This window comes from Trachypithecus francoisi, unplaced genomic scaffold (assembly GCF_009764315.1).
Source record: "Trachypithecus francoisi isolate TF-2019V2 unplaced genomic scaffold, Tfra_2.0 Lachesis_group1, whole genome shotgun sequence".
Classification (NCBI taxonomy): Eukaryota; Metazoa; Chordata; class Mammalia; order Primates; family Cercopithecidae; genus Trachypithecus; species Trachypithecus francoisi.
The window spans coordinates 149,774,155-149,791,272 of record NW_022681454.1 but is presented as its reverse complement, the minus strand read 5'-3'; the positions used below and the strand labels follow the sequence as shown (position 1 = coordinate 149,791,272).

Below are 17,118 nucleotides of genomic sequence, written 5' to 3'. Positions count from 1 at the left end.
TACCCACACCTGGCGTCTCAGGCTGCCTGGGCTGCTATAACAGAATACCATAGACCTAAGGTCTTACAAACAACAGAAATGTATTTTTCACAGTTCTGGAGTCTGGGAAGTTTAAGATCAGAGCACTGACAAACCCAATGTTTAGTGAGAACCCGTTCATGGATGGTCACTTCTTGCTGTGTCCTCACATGGTGGAAAGGATGCTTGCACGTCCTTGGGCCTTCTTTATCAGGGCATTAATCTCATTTGTGAGGGCTCCAGGATCATGACCTAATCACTCCCCAAAAGCCCCACCTCTTAATCCTACCTCCTTGGGGTTAGGATTTCAACACCGGAATTTGAGGGGGAACAACATTCAGACCACAGGGGACAGGTTAAATATCTTTCTAATGTGCTATCCTGAAAACATACCCATAATGCATGACTTGGTTGCTCTGGGAAAGTGCATTCTGAAATCCTCAAATCTCATTGCAAGCAAACTTGGGGAACATCCTCTGCTTGTGAGCTGGGGACTGCCTGCACGACTCAGCCCTTTAGTGTGTTTCTGAGGCGTAGGGAAAAGCCCAGGACCTGACTCCGGGAGCCTGGCACGACTCCCATCAGTGAGGACCTGGAATAGGCATCCTCCCTGAAACGCCCAGGTGCCTCCCTCCATGGCTCGTAGTCAGGGATGTCAGGCTCCTGGTGGGCCCTTGGTAAAGGGTCTGTGAATGAACAACTATGAATGCCGCTTGCGGCCAGTCCAATTGTCCTATCAATCAGGAAGCCAAAAGCCCCACTGCAGAGCTCTGGCCCAGCAGACAGAAAAGCCGTTTTCTTCAGCTACAACATTACTCTTGTCTTCAATTAGGAGATCCAGTGAACTGTGGGACATCCAAACCAGGAGATATTAGTGGATGAAAAGCCCCGAGGAGCGGGTGCTCTGGGTTATGTTTTCAACCCTGCCACAAATTCGGCCTGAGCTATGCATTCTTTCCCCACAGAGGCTGAGCAGGGTGGTTTTGCAGAGACCCCGGTGCCCCAGTTTGTTTGTGCTCACAGTCCAAATAATTTTAAGCAGCACTTCATGAGTGATCAGATGCAACGTCCTTTATTCAAATTTGGTTTATATATTTGATGCTTATATGTGTTTGGGGACAAGCACCAAAAAAATTCTCTATTTTTTCTGACAGGGTTGGAGCATGCAGCAAAAATATAATGATGAATTAAGTTTCAATGGAAAATTCCGTAAAGTTGCAAAATGTCATCATTGCCATATGTGGGGAGGTAGGGGAAGGATACTGCACCCTTAGAGGCAGAAATTCACAAATGTACACACCCCCGAAGGTGAATAGTTCTACCAGTCTTCTGGGGTCCCTCACCCTAACACACAAATATGCAGTCTTGAATGAACAATTAGGAGATGGTGTTCCCTTGAATTTAATGAATTTCTTTAGGAGGATGAAACCACAGGCTCTTTATGAAAGCCATAAAATAAAAGGGAAGGAGAAACGGAAGATTACTTGAGACCCATTAGAAAAATAAAAGGCTTTCTTGGTGGGGGGGTGGGGGCGGTACATGTCAGTAATCCCTTCAACAGCAGGATTGAAGGTTTTGGGAGGAGTCTGGTGTCCCAAACTGCTTACAACACAGACAAGACCAGCTTCCAAATGTCCAGGGAGCAAGCGGCAACTCCCAACAAGAACATCATTTACTGTCATCTGCTGATTCTGACCCAGGGATGTCCCTTTAGCCCACTTCAGATAAGGCAGGAAAGGAGCAAGGACTGAAACATGACATAATCCCCACTCCTTTTCACATATGCACAATGCTGGTCATATAAAGCCATCTCTCCCTCCTCTCTGCTCATTCCTGAGTCAGCCATGAGGTGAGCTGTGATTTCCTAATGGTGTCCTGAACCAAAATGCAGGAGGACACCCAGGACACCATCTAGACTTGCCGGGCCCACGGAGATGACATAAAACTTAGCTCAGCATGGAATAACGTGAGCTGCGCACTCCAGCCTGCTGTCAGAGGCGGGGTTGCATCCCCGCGGCCTGGGGCAAGGCCCACTCCCTAAGCCCTCAATTATGAGCAGGTTCTGTGCTAGCAAGAAGACACACAGCCAACAGCCTCATTTAGGCTCTCGAGCCTTTGGAGGGCAAGTCAGCTGCATCCCAACCCTCCCTGCCTCCTGGATCTCTGCTTCTCTCTGGGCAGGAAATTGAATACTCTCCTAGCAAGATCACACAGACACATCCATGGAAGAAGCTGAGATGAAACATGACTCTCATAAACAGGAACTTTATTAAACTACATGTTACATAAAAGAACATATAAATGGACCATTAAATACATTCAGTTTATCTTAAACAAATTTACATGGAAACTTATTTACATTTCTCCATTTGTTTTCTTAAATTATTTTTCCAAGCTTACTACCAATAAAAGGTAATAGAATGATCATCTGCTCACACAGATGCATACAGAAGTTGTCCACAGGGCTAAGTAAAGCACCACTTGCCAGGAAACACAGCTTATTAGATCTTCCAGCAACAACTCATGCTGAAGGTGCTTTCTTCTGAGCAGCCCTTGGGGCGAGGCTTTTGCTTTAGAGATGCTGGGGGTTGGTTCTGAGGAGCCGATCCAGGGCAGAGATGGGTCCTTGGTGATTGACCTGACTTGGACTCATAGAGTCAGAAGGACCCGTGGAGACCATCATCAAGGCCATGGCCCCACATCTGTGATATGGGAAACAGGCTTGGGAAGAGGTGGTGACTTGCCAAAGTCACTCAGCATCCATGATACAGAAAGGGCCTGGGAGCTCGGTACCCAGGGTTCCTCCAAGTGGTCCCGACCCCTCTGCTATCCACAAATCCACAAACTTAGAATCACATTCATTTCCCACCACCATGGACCTTATGCTTTGAGCTGTTTTGTCTACCTGGTTAAATATATAACTTCTTAGGCTTCTTGAAATAGTGAAAAGCAGCTCAGGATTCCCATAAGCATCTTTGTGGAGCCCTGGAAATACCTACTCAGGCCATTTTTACAAGAGGTTTTGTGGTCAGGTGCTTTACTACTTCAGTCATAACATTTGCCTTTAAAACTCAGCTGAGTTATGGAAGCTCAGCATTTCCAATTAACTTAGATGGAAGGCAACAGTCTGCAGAATGGAGGCTCTAACATCAACATGTGGATTCCCCACAAACGCATCATATTTGCCTAAATCCATGTACCTACCAATGTCAGATGTAAAACGAGGTTTCACTAATAAGTGACCTCAAATTAAAAAAAAAACAAAAAACATAAAAAAGTTTCTTAAAAAAAATGTTCCAACAATTTTCCCATTTCCCAATTAGTCTCAGAGGAGTTGTGAAATGGGCATTGGGTAGAAAAAGTCCATGTTTTGAACTCTTTCGAAAAAAGCATGATTCCCCCCTCCTTGTCCCCAAACTTTTCCTGATGACATACATTCTTCTGAAAGCAATTTCATGCTTTTGGTCTGCTTTAAAAAACTTGATTTGGTTCTTCTCAGGATTTAAAAACCACTATACCAAGGAAGGGAGGTCAATGTTAAAAGCTATTATTAAAAGATGGAGACAAGGAGAGAGAGGGACTCTCTCCAGGCCATGTTAGAAAAGAAGGAAGTGCTGGGAGCACACAAAGAGAAGAAAGGCTGGGAGACAGAATGGTTTGCACCTCCCTGTAGCCAGAGTGAACACAGGTCATAGCAGCCTTCACTCAGTTTTATAACAGACACATGAATGGAGGAAGATGGGACTGGAAAGACGCACACTGTCAAACAGCCCTGATGCCTTTCCACTAAAATATGGCACTTCTAGATTCCAGAGAAATCCAGTATTCTACCAGGGGCTGCCACCCATCTGCTGGGAAGCCTGCCCTGCAGCCATGAGGCTCCCGAGGCTCATACCCCACTGCTCACAACGTGCGCCCTGAATACATAGAAGCATCTGATTTCTGTCTGAGTCCAACTTTCCCTCCTGTTCCTAGACAGACTCACATCCAGAGTCATGCACGGAGAAGTAGGCAAGCCAGACAATCTTCAGGGAGACACAGCCCATCACAGGATACCCAAGGCTTATGGGGAAGTCCAGTTGCCAGCAAAGGACAGTGTGTGGGCAGGTGAAACTCTGAGGCCAGAGAACACAGGAAGATAAAAATATCTTCATATTGAGGATATACTGGCCAAGTGTGGTGGCTCATACCTGTAATCCCAGCACTTTGGGAGGCTGAGGTGGGAGGATCAATTGAGCCCAAGAGTTCGAGATTAGCCTGAGCAACATAGTGAGATCACATCTCTACAAAAGATAAATTAAAAACAAAAACAAAAACAAAACAAAACAAAACAAACAATTAGCCAGGCAGGTGTGCTGGTGTCTGTAGTCCCAGCTCCTAGGGAGGCTGAAGTGGGAGGATCACTTGGGTCTGGGAGGTCAAGGCTGCAGTGGGCTATGATTGTGCCACTGCACTCCAGTCTGGGAGACAGAGCAAGACCCTGTCGCAAAAACAAAAACAAAAACAAAAACAAAAAACATACATACATACATATATATACATATATGTATGTATGTACTTTTTCCTGGGAAGCATTTCACTCTGCAAAAGGAACCAAAACTAAAACATTTCATTTTTGTTTTGTTTTGTTTTAGACAGGGTCTCACTCTGTCACCGAGGCTGGCATGCAGTGGTGGGGTCCTTGGTTCAAGCGATCTTCCCATCTCAGCGTTCAGAGTGGCTGAGGCCACAGGCATGTGCCACCACACTCGGCTTAATTTTGTGTTTCTGATAGAGACGGGGTTTCTCCATGTTGCCTAGGCTGGTCTCGAACTCCTAGGCTCAAACGATCCGCCCACTTTGGCCTCCCAAAGTTCTGGATTGCAGGCATGAGCCACTGCACCTAGCTAATTTTTATATTAAAAAGAAAGTCTTTGATATATAAAAACTGGCCAGAAAAAAACTTTTTTGACTTGTTTCATAAGAATGTCACCTTACACTCCTATGAAGTCTTTCTCGGGATCCGGGGTTTGGGGGAGGGTGGGGTGCATGGGGGAGGTGTGGCCCTCACAGTAGTGAACCTTTGTCCATCTGGATGCTGGACTGCAGCAGGGCTCAGCACAGCAGGCTGCAGTCCACAGGCCTCCTGGACTGTGCCATCCCGACAGTGTCACTAGCAGTGGCACCAGTGGCTGCTTTATCTGTAACAAAGACATGCTGCCTCTTTCCCCATCCTCATCCCAGAAGTCAGTCTTCACCATCTGAATCCCAGGAGGCAGGAGAGGACAGGCACCCATCACTTCCATAACGGATTGAGGATTCTTCCCAGCGTGGTCCGACTGGAGTCCTTCCGACGGAGGGAGGCCCTTTCCCCAGCCCCTCTGGACTGCAGAGGGGCCTCTGTGTTGGCACTGGGACCCTCCGCAGACTCTGGGCGCTTCTTGGGGACCCGGGCACTGCTGGCTCGCCTCAATGTGCCGCTGTCCTTGGGAGTAGTATCCTCGGGGTCCCCTTTCCCCCTCAGCTGCCGCTGTGACACTGTCCGAGTGATGCCAGGTGCTTTGGCCGCGGGAGGAAGATCTGTTCTCATGCTTCGAGAGGAGGAGGCCACTGTGTTTCGGGCAAAGCTCGGGACACGGGGTAGTTCATGGGGGATGCTGGGCACCGGCGGGGTCTTGGGCTCGTTTGGACTCTCGGGGCCCTCGGAGTGGGCGCGACAGGTCTTATTTTCCTCAGGCTTCTGTCTGGGGAGGTTCCTGAGTGGTTTGGCACTGGGCTTCTTGAAAGAACCCCTGGGCTGCAGGGGGACGTCCCTCCCCGGACGGCTGCTGCTGGAGCCGCTGCTCCCCCGCGGCAGCCTCTGCTCCTCCGTGCCTGTGGAGGTCCTCCTGGGTGACGTGTCCGAGGCCCTCCGCACGGAGTTCTGGCGTGACCCCACAGTATCTGTGCTGCTGGGGAGATTCTGGGAGGGTCCCCGGGATGACAGCTCTGGTCGCCTCCAGCCGGCGTCTCTGCTAGACTTGGTGATGGGCATGACCTTGCGCATGCTCTCGCTCTCCGAGGTGGTCAGGGTCCGCACGGGCTTGGCCATTGCCCCCTGGCTCCGCCGGGCGCTCCCGGGCTTGGAGGCCCCGGGAGATGCCTCTTTGAGGGAGCCTCTCTTTGGTGCTACAACATCCTTCCTTTTGGTGGGTTTGTCCCTGGGCAGGCCACCCTTGCAGCTGGGCTCACTATCCACAGAGACGGCGGCAGGAGCCTCCCCAGGGGGGCTGGATGTAGGGTTGGAGGAGACTTGGCTGTCCCCCATTTCTCCAACCCCAGAGGACATGGAGCCATCCCCTTCCCCGCCTTCCTCTGGGTCCCCGCCTCTGGGTCTGGAGTCGGTTCCCTCTGAGCAGTCCAGGGTCAGCGAGCAGTCGGTGTCTGAGATGCAGAACAGAGGCCTAGGATCTTTGTTCTCAGGGTCGCTGCTACCCACAGATCCCAAAGCCGCACTTCCAGGCTCATCGCGGGCAGCCTTGCCGTCCTCGAGGGCTGGGCTGAGACTCCCCAGGGCATCTCTGCCCAGGGGTGTCAGGCTGCTGCTGCTGGCACTGAGGGACTGCGGGACCCCATGCCCCACAGACCCTGGCTCCATCGGACTGAAGTCACTCAAAGTCAGCTGGGAGGTCTCCTCCACGCCCTGGGAACCTTGGAGGTTGAACTGGGCCAGCCCTGTCACCAGTTCATGCTCCTTAATCCCCAGAGCCAATGGCGACAGAGGAGGGGACTGTGCTAAGCCCAGGCTCACGGGCTCACTGTACCTCTTTCGGAGGACACTGATGCCCTGGTGCCGAGCTCTGCGAAAGGCAGAGGCAGGGTTCTCAGGCTGGGCAGCTGGATGCTGGTGCCCTCGTGCTGAGCGGGGGTTCGGGGCCTCCTCCTGGCCCCCCGAGGCCTGAGGTTTGTGTGCAAAGCTGGAGTCCCGGTGCCTCACTTCTTCAGGCTCCAGGTAGGCTACCGGGGGCCTGGCCTGCCTGGGGCTGCTCCGGGGCAGGCTGTGGAACTTGTTGGGCTCCTCAGGACTGTGCGTGGAGCTCTCCAAGAAGGTCAGCAGCTCCTGGTCAGCAGAGGGACCCAGGGAGAGGCGGGAGCGACGGGTGTTTGGGGGCCGGTAGGAGGGGCTGGCGGGGCTGATGGGCCTGGGGTGCAGGAAAGGGAGAAGACCCTCTGCACCCTTCTTGGTCAGCAGCTCCACATCATTCTCACTGCTGCTCCGGCCAAATGCCCCCAGCTCCCCAGTTGCCCAGGAGCGCTGCCTCTGCTCCTGCTCCTTCAGCCTCTGCAGCTGCCTCAGCTCCTGCGCCTCCCGGTCGTGGTTGTCCTGAGGGATGGAGAGAAGCCCGAAGATGTATGAGACATGTGGGACCAATGTGCAGTTCCAGAGCCACCTACCCTAAGAGCCAAAGAAAGATACAGGCATGGAGGGGAGCTCTGGGTCACATCTTACACTGAGAAAGAGGCTGTGTGTGTGTGCACGTGTGTGTGTGTGTGTGTGTGTGTGTGTGTGTGTGTGTAGGGAGGGTGAGGCTCTGCAAAGCTACCAGGGATCTGACCAGAGAGGGTGAATGCCATAGACCTGGCCCAACAATTTGTCTACAGTTTTATCCGGTCCTTGGGTCCAACTTCCAGCTTTCCAGCCCAGGCACTACCCAGTGGAGGCTGCCATCCCACATATGCACACGACCTCAACTCCCAGGAACGCCAACTCTGTTTCTGAGCAGTGTAAGACAGACAGGACTTCCAGGAAAGGGCTATTTAGGCAATAGCTGAGAGAAAAATACTGTGGGTGTTTAAAGAGTGAGCCTCAAATTGTACTTCTGTGCAGCATGGATCTGTCCTACACACATTCATGTGTAGCACATTCTACTTAACAATGATTTGGATGTTTTAATGTATAGCCATGACATTAAGAGATGCTCTGTTCAGCTCTGTTCCCTGACTGCTCTTTGGTAAAGCAACACCACACATGGCATGGTGGCTCTGCCAGCCGCAGCCTGCAGCACATGGCTCTGTCTCTCACGTCCTAGCCTGTTCCCACAATCAGAGAAGAGGAAGAGGTGCAGGTGTGCTTTACGAATCCTTCAACCCTTCACCCTGCTCCAGAGTACCCAGCCCTTCCCATCGAAACTGCACCAGAGCAAGCTCACATACCAAAGCACACTGTACCACCTGGCCATGCACTTTAAATAGATTTGTGTCATGGAAATATGTGGATCTCACAGCCCAAATGTGTTATCGTGAGCAGTTTTACTTGACAATCAATTTCCTCCAACGATGGCCTTTCCCTTCCAAGTTTCTGTTTCTGTGGGGCTCTAGCTGGGGACTCTTGGCTCCTCCTGCAGCTCTAGCCTCAGCCTCCCATCTCATCCCCAAGTCTCTCGGGTCTTCTTTCAAGGTTGCCTGTGGTGGTGGTAGGGCCAGTGTCTGGATCTTAGGACAGTGGGCCTGAGAACATCACACAGGTGGCTTCACAGGCCTATGGAATTCCTGGGAGTGAGGGCCTCATTAAGAGCCAACTTGGCCTTGACACCCACCACTGCCTCCCACAGCTGAGCTCACTTCTTGGCCAGAGGAGCACAAACGTGGCCACAGGCTGAGCCTCCTTCTCTTAACTGGATAGAGAAAGGAGGGGTTGAGAACACAAAGCAATTCTGGGCTTGAAAGAAATCTGACCAATCCCTCAAAGAAATTCAGCTGTGGACAAAGTTGCATTCCAACTGGAGGGGAGAGATGACTCACAAGCTTTACTTCCTCATCACCACCTGAAATGAAGGGATATGAGTGGCCGGTGTGCTTTCAATTGACGGATTAAAGTTTTACTTGAAAGCCAAGCAACCCAGAGAGTTTTCTGGCTTCTACATAAAACCCAGAGATGACTGGAATTGGTGGTTGAAGGGCAAGAAATGTAGCTGTTTTGCTCAGTACGGCAGCAGGCTGTGTGGTTATTTGGGAATCTGGAAGACCGCTCTGGGGAGGACAACATGGTTGCCTGGTGCCAGTCCCACAGTGACGGCAGTGGAGCTTGGAAGAGGGGAAAGGGAGGGCGGTCCCATCATCCCACCACAACAGAAGTCTCCCTGAAAGGAAGGGGACATTCTCTTCTGGGAGTGGGTGAGGAGGACACTCAGGATCATCAAGAGACTTTTAAATGGTATGACTGCCATCATGGAGGAATTTTGCTAACAAAATGCTCTCAAGGCATTAATGTGAGTGTCAGGCAGCCTGTGCACCAAAGCAGCAGAGGCAGTCAGATGCCGCCCCCGATGCTATGCAAGCCCTTGGGGCTGGGATGGCAGAGCCACTTTCCAGCAATCCCAGCCGAGAGCCTGGCAATGCCACCTAGGTCAGATGTTCCTGAAACTGTAGAGATGCAAAGTGCCTTTCTGTAGTGAGCAGAGGACTAGGCCGAGTAGGAAAATAAAAATCCAAGCAACCCCGAGACACAGATGCCGCCAGCCATACCTTAACTGCTTTGTTGAATCGGGTACAGAAATCTCTAAATATCTGAAAGCATTCATCCAGTTTCATGGTTTTTTTGTCTTCACAGAAAAAATCTATAAGGGTGTGGGCCTCGTCCTGGAGCTCTTGTTTCCAGCATTCCAGTTCCCTCAGCTTTTCTACGGCAAACTGCAGAAAAACAAATGAACACACACTGAGGTAAACGTGGTCAGCTGATGCGGCACCAGGCACTGCATCGGGTGCCCAGAGAAGACATGCTCTGGGGTCTTGGAAAAGGAAGGTTTATTGCAAGGCCAATGCAATCAGAGCCAAAAGGAAAATAATTCAACTCAGACCAAACTTCAGCGAAAGCAAGGTGAACTCCTGTGTGAGACCTAGACTAAGCAACAAGATAGATTGAAGAGCTTTAACCTGCAGAACGTCACTAACAAAATGTTCACTTTTAATGTCACTGAAAAAAATTACACGGGTATAGTGTTGGTTTCACCAAGGAAGATCCATTTTTCATCTGTTCCTCCTCCTCTTAAAATTGAGTCTTACATGGGTCAAGAGTTTACTTTAGGCCGGGCATGGTGGCTCAAGCCTGTAATCCCAGCACTTTGGGAGGCCGAGACGGGCGGATCACAAGGTCAGGAGATCGAGACCATCCTGGCTAACACGGCGAAACCCCGTCTCTACTAAAAGATACAAAAAACTAGCCGGGCGAAGTGGCAGGCGCCTGTAGTCCCAGCTACTCCGGAGGCTGAGGCAGGAGAATGGCGTAAACCCGGGAGGCGGAGCTTGCAGTGAGCTGAGATCCGGCCACTGCACTCCAGCCTGGGAGACAGAGCCAGACTCCGTCTCAAAAAAAAAAAAAAAAAAAAAGAGTTTACTTTAGGGTCTCTGAAACTACTCGCTGTACTGATGCATTATCAATTTTGCCCCACTGAGAGGGTGTCTAAACTTAATCCCAACTGAGCTCTGTGAGGGCCAGGGTCACCCCCACAGGACCAAAGCCCTCGTGCCTAACTGGGGGTGCTGATCCAAGTCAGCTGGGAAGCTTGGCAACAGGCCATGCCTGCATCCCTCACGTTCAATTTCACCAGTTTACGGTGGATCCAACACGAATATTTTCTGAAAGCACCACCTCAGGAGATTCTGAGGGGTCCCGAGGGCTAGGCATTACTGTCCTTTACAAATCCACCCTCCGCTTCTTCATTTTCTCCGAATTCTTCTAGGACAAGTAAGTCTCTGAGGCCCCTGTGCCATCTGGTCCTGCCTCAACACAGTGATGGGAAGGAAGCTTGTTTTCCTCCAATGAGTTCCAAGGCCTTCAGCATGGAATCTGCCATGTCCAAGGGTCACACACACTTCCCCGATGGCAGTTCAGTGACAACATGGGGAGCTGCATGAGGAAGCAGTACGGTGCAGAGAAAAAGGACTCCATAGCAGCCACAGCCCACGCAGAATGAACATTTGGAATCGCACTGAAGTCTTATGTTGAGACAGGGTCTCACTCCACTACCCAGACTGGAGTACAATGGTGTGATCATGGCTCACTGCAGTCTCGACCTCCTGGGCTCAAGCAATCCTCCCACCTCGGCCTCCTGAGTAGCTGGGACTATAGCTACATACCGCCACACCCAGCTAATATTTAAGTATTTTGTAGAGACAGGGTTTCCCTATGTTTCCCAGGAAGGCCTCAAGCCATCCTATTGCCTCAGCCTCCCTAAGTGCTGGGATTACACGGGTAAGCCACTGCACCTAGCCTATGTTGCTTCCTTGTTTACCGGGAAATAATGGTTAGATGAAGAAGGAATGTTTGAAGTATGTTACTCTATGAACTCACATGTATCATGTTTTTAAAAAAGGTTATATTTGAAAACATTTTTTAAGTGAAGCAGGGATGGGCTGGGAAATGGTAAAGCTAAAGTTGCCCACTTTGGAGGGGTGGAACTGCTGTTTGAACCTGCGTGGAGAGCTACGGAACCTACAGGGAAATTCTGTGAAGATGCCACCTCCTACCCACTTTCCCCCTTAAAAGCCCTTCTCTTAAACCAAACACACTCAAGAGGTAGTAGGAAACCAAAACTATGTAGGAAACCAAATACCAGAGAAAGTAACCATCTGAGTCAGTAGCCCAAGGCAGTGTGTGCATTCGTGCTGTATTTTTCTTTATGGAGGAATGGTATTAATGAAAGGATAAATCTTTGCCTGTCATTCTTCCACAGGGGAAAGATGGATTCCAGCCAAGAACAGCTCAACTACAGAAAAATAGGCCTCTTGACAAGAATCTACATGGGAGCTCAGCTCCACCTCATATGTTTCATCTCTAGATCCTGTGGGGATTGACAGAATACCAGGAAGGAAAAACTTAAACACACTGAAGTCACCCTTTGGACTTGAGAAAATGAAACATTCTGAATGTGGATCTGCACAGTGACCACACTTGAAGTTACCGGCCAGGAGTTCTACATGATTAGGGCCAGAAATGGAAAAGTTCAAAGCTACACTGGCAAAGCAAGAATGACAACAGGTTAGCAGCTGTAGTGTCCAATTCAACCTTACATCTCTAACTTGCCGCTACAAACCAAAGTTTCAAACAAGTTTACTCAGTGTTTCTTACCCCAAGGGTGAAAATGCTGAAACAGATCTGCAAAAATTTGTTCTTGTTATTTTTCTGCTTGAATCCTTGACAAGCTCCCCACCTCTTAACGGCATAGAGTTTAGTCCAGCATTCAGACTGGTATTCAGAGACCTGTGTGGCCTGGCCCTGACCTACCTTGAAGAATTTTATCTCACCTATTCAAAAGGAAGTTGAATTTAAGAAAGAAGAGTACATAACTGTATGAAACGTTTTACTTATAGAGATAGAAATGAGAGACTGGCTGGGCGTAGTGGCTTATGCCTATAATCCCAGCACTTTGGAAGGCAGGCAGATCACGAGGTCAGGACATCAAGACCATCCTGGCTAACACGGTGAAACCCCATCACTACTAAAAATACAAAAAATTAGCCTGGTGTGGTGACACGCGCCTGTAGTCCCGGCTACTCAGGAGGCTGAGGGAGGAGAATCACTTTAACCCGGGAGGCGGAGCTTGCAGTGAGCTGAGATCACACCACTGCACCCAGCCTGGGTGACAGGGCGAGACTCTGTCTCAAAAAAAGAAAAAAAGAAAAAAATGACTGCCAGAAAGAAGTGTAAAGAGTTAAAACAAGACTGACTATGAAAAGCAGTCCAGAGGTAAGGCTAAGTCAGAGCTGTTCTTCATTCTAAGCTTCTCTGTATGAATATTGACTATGAGATGGTAATAGTTAATATGAGAACTTGGAGGAATGAAACATCCAGAATTTTAATCTTGATGTGCGATGGTCCTTATTCTTGAATTTCTGGATTTGTTTAATGCATTTGTTTACTGTTCAGTATTTTTGTGGTGGTGGTGGTGGTGTTTGTAACAAGAAAATTAATTTGGTTTTACTCGAAGGAAAATACAGAGCACGTTTAATAATAAAAATAAACTCACAGCAGAGCCAAACAAAATCAAGCATCTGCCGAATGTCATAATATTTTGAAGGAGCTGAATTAAGAAGCGAAGGCTTCAGCTGGCACAGCCTCAGGAGCATACTGTTCCCCTCCAGTGCCCAGGCAGTCCTGCCACACGATTCTAACTCACAGGTCTCAAAACACTAACATTTCAGATTGCACAGCCTTTCGCTGAAGACTAAAAGCATGAGATGGTGCCTTTTTTTTTTTTTTTTTAATAAGGAAGATAAAAGAAGTATGTCACACTATGTGATTAGTGAGTCACAGTGAGCTGTCACAAACATGTCCACTCTGCTGTTTTTTGTTGATGTTATTTGGAGCAGCTCCTGACACACCCTGTGGGCCCTGTATACTCCTGGTGTTGCTGGGTACAGTGCTCATGTGTTCTGCTGCTCTCATTATAAAACATGCCAAAACGCAGCTTGTTTCTTCAACGTAAACAAGTGAAGAAATGACAGCCCAAGTTCTAAAGCGTCTCGATTTCTGTGGAACTTCGTTCTGTTATCCAAAAGTTTAATTGGTTTAGAAACAAAACCTGAGTTGCTAGGTATAGCCCAAGTGCAACTCCATGGCTGACACCAGTTCACCACAGTAAACTGCAATCGTGCAAACTGAGCAGTGAGCAATAGGAGCCTTGCAGAAGCACTGTCCCTAAACAAATACATCAGGCTCAGGCTGGATGCAGTGGCTCACGCCTGTAATCCCAGCACTTTGGGAGTCCCAGTGAGGGCGGATCACCTGAGGTCAGGAGTTTGAGAGCAGCTTGGCCAACATGGTGAAACCCCGTCTCTACTGAAAAAATACAAAAATTAGCCAGGTGTGGTGGTGCACGACTGTAGTACCAGCTACTCGGGGGCCTGAGGCAGAAGAATTGCTTGAACCAGGGAGGCGGAGGTTGCAGTGAGCCAAGATCGCACCATTATACTCCAGCCTGAGTGACAGAACAAGACTCCATCTCCAAACAAACAAACAAAACAGTCAAACAAACAAAAAACCAAAAAATATATGTATCAGGCTTAGATCACATTTAACATTCTCTGCAAAGAATGGGCATGGAAATACCAAGTTCCTTTTACTAACTTGGAGAAAAAAATATGAATGGGAACTGCTGCTTCCACAAATACACCCATGCAAATTTAACCAGCCCCGGGGTGCTGCTGGGAGATGAGATTAGAGGGACTGACTTGAGTCACCTACAAACCTGAAGAAAATCTTCCATCTGCTGACAAAGTTCACCATCTCGCTGGATGTTTTCTTTTAGTGATTTTGTCCTGACAAACAACAAGTGCAGTTCTGCCTCTGTGTTCTCCAGGGATAATCTAAAAGAAGAAAGGGGAGAGTGGGCAGTTGGAACAAGGAAGCCATGTGTCATGTAGGTATACGAAATAAGACTAACTGTTGTTCAACCTTGGAAACAGAAGGGGAGAGCTACTGTGATGATATTTATGATCTATGATATTGTGATGCTCTAAATACCTACCCCTGTATGTAGATTTTTTGCGTTTCCTCCTGCTTTAAGAAGTGATTTGTTTCTATAGACATATACTGGTTGAAAGAGAACAGGCTGTAACTGTGCTCTTGATGGTGAGATCATCAAAACCATGGGACCTGTATACCTTTTCATGAACTAGCTCTGAACACCTTTATGCAATAAGCATTACAAACTAAATGCCAGCAGGATTCTGGGATTCATATGCTTTCCATGGGCCACTAAACACAAATATGAAATTCTAACCCACAAGAAGCAAGGCAATATATGTTGATAATTCTAACACTAAACGTAACAGTGAGAGAACAGCAGATTCCATGTTGTTCACCACAGGTGGCCACAGCAAGCTTTCTATATTTTACAGAGAACTAAAACATAGCTAACAAATGTGCAACTTTTTTTTTTTTTTTTTTTGAGACAGTCTTCCTTTGTCACTCAGGCTGGATTGCAGTGGCCGGATTTTGGCTTACTGCAACCTCTGCCTCCCGGGTTCAAGCAGTTCTCATGCCTCAGCCTCCAGAGTAGCTGGGATTATAGGTGTGTGCCATCATGCCCAGCTTAATTTTTGTATTTTTAGTAGAGATGGGGTTTCACCATGTTGGCCAGGCTGTTCTAAAACACCTGAGCTCAAGTGATCTGCCCGCCTCGGCCTCCCAAAGTGCTAGGATTACAGGTGTGCGCCACCAGGCCCAGCTGATTTTTATTATTATTATTTTTTTTTTTTAAAGAGACATCCTCACTCTGTTACCCAAGCTGAAGTGCAGTGGCAAGATCATGGCTGCAGTGTGCCCAGTGAGACCTCTGGGCTCAGGTGATTCTCTCACCACAGTCCTTCAAGTAATTGGGATCACAGGTGTGCACCACCACACCCAGCTAATTTTTAAATTTTTTGTAGAGACAGGGTCTTACTATGTTGCCCAGCCTGGTCTCAAACTACCAGTCTCAAGCAATCTTCCTGCCTTGGCCTCCCAAAATGCTGGGATCACAGGCATGAGCCACCATAGCCAGCACTAATTCTGCAAATTAACGGTTGGATTGATTGCAATGCTTTTGTTATATACATCAAATCAAGATAGGCAGAATGTGGGCCTGGCACGGTAGCTCAGGCCTGTAATCCCAGCACTTTGGGAGGGTCGGGGGAGCAGATCACCTAAGGTCAGGAGTTCAAGACTAGCCTGGCCAACATGGCGAAACCCCGTCTCTACTAAAAACACAAAAAAATTAGCTGGGCATGGTGGCAGGTGCCTACAGTCCCAGCTACTTGGGAGGCTGTGGCAGGAGAATCACTTGAACCTGGGAGGTGGAGATTGCAGTGAGCCAAGATTGCAACACTGTACTCCAGGCTGGGTAACACAGCGAGGCTCTGTCTCAAAAAAACAAAAGATAGGCAGAAGTGAATGATGGTTCTGTTACCCAGAAAATTGAGTAGGCGAAACCTAAAACGCATGTGAAATTCATAAATTAGGACGCATTCATGCTTCCACTGGCAATTCAAATTTTTCTTTGTGCAACAAAGTTTTCCACCTTCACTGGTCACCGGCACATATCTGAGACCTGTTTGTACTTCACAAGTGTATTTCACCTTCCATTTCAAATAAACAAGCTTGCTGAATAGGATTTTTCTAAGACAATATCTAGCTCCAATCCAGCTCTGACCAGAAATGCCATTTCAAAAATATAATGCTAATTTCTATCTATATATCTCTTAGGAACATTTTTATACTAATTAGAGTAAAAATGTTCCCACATAAATTTCTTCTGGTAATTCAAAACCAGAAAAGTTCCTACCTTATAGGATGTCCACTCTTTTTGGAGAATAATCTAGAGATCTATAAACATGAATTCTGAACTGTTTACACCTTTGAACTGATAATCCCATTTTGGGAAAGATATGTAATCTGTGGTTAGATGGTCATAGAATCAGTAACTTTGAGGTACAGGCCAGTGGCAGGGCTGTGAACTATGGTTCATTTATTTATATGCATATGGTCCACAGATGTCATAGCTGGATACACTCACTCAAATAATAAGTATATGCTAGGAACTGGGTTGACACATGAAGTGGTGGCTGAACCCGCTGATGAGAACCAACTGTGGGTGTCTCTTCTGAATTTGTATTCAGTAACATATGTCAGCAGCTTGACATCAGCCATGGTGACAGTATTTACAACACAGAAATCAGCAAATGCTATAAATCAGGACTTTTTTCTCCAACAGCTGGTAATTGAACATTTACCGTGGGATGCGTGGATATAATATAAATTTAAAAACACATAAACAAAAGTCAAAATAGTATATACACACAGAGTCTAGCCACATTAAGTTACATATCTATATTAGGAACAGAAGCAAATTAGAGTGATGTAATTAGAGCCTTATGTTTGGCAAATACTTTCTCTGTATGTGCCTTTCTCTGTGAGTGACTAATTTAAAGTAAAATTGTTTCACAGCTCTTGGTATGGTTCCAAACTCTTTTAATGCAAAGGAAAATAAATGTACCATGTTAGATTCTACAAGGAAACAGTGAAATGTGGCCATGAAAGTTTGATTGATATATACCAACTCCCAAGGAAATAGGCGGTGTTGTTTAAGCTCTGTCTCTTGGGTG

General features: G+C 47.9%; 1 protein-coding gene across 1 annotated transcript in view; it reads right to left on the bottom strand.

The window, feature by feature from the left end:
• Positions 1-5,199: 5,199 nt before the first annotated feature.
• Positions 5,200-17,118, bottom strand: part of FHDC1 (FH2 domain containing 1) — a 42,444-nt gene continuing 30,525 nt past the window's right edge. Inside the window, 3 exon segments of the mRNA XM_033215509.1 lie at positions 5,200-7,360; positions 9,502-9,666; positions 14,223-14,340. Of these exon segments, the coding sequence (XP_033071400.1) occupies positions 5,294-7,360; positions 9,502-9,666; positions 14,223-14,340 (2,350 nt within the window). The 3' untranslated portion in view covers positions 5,200-5,293.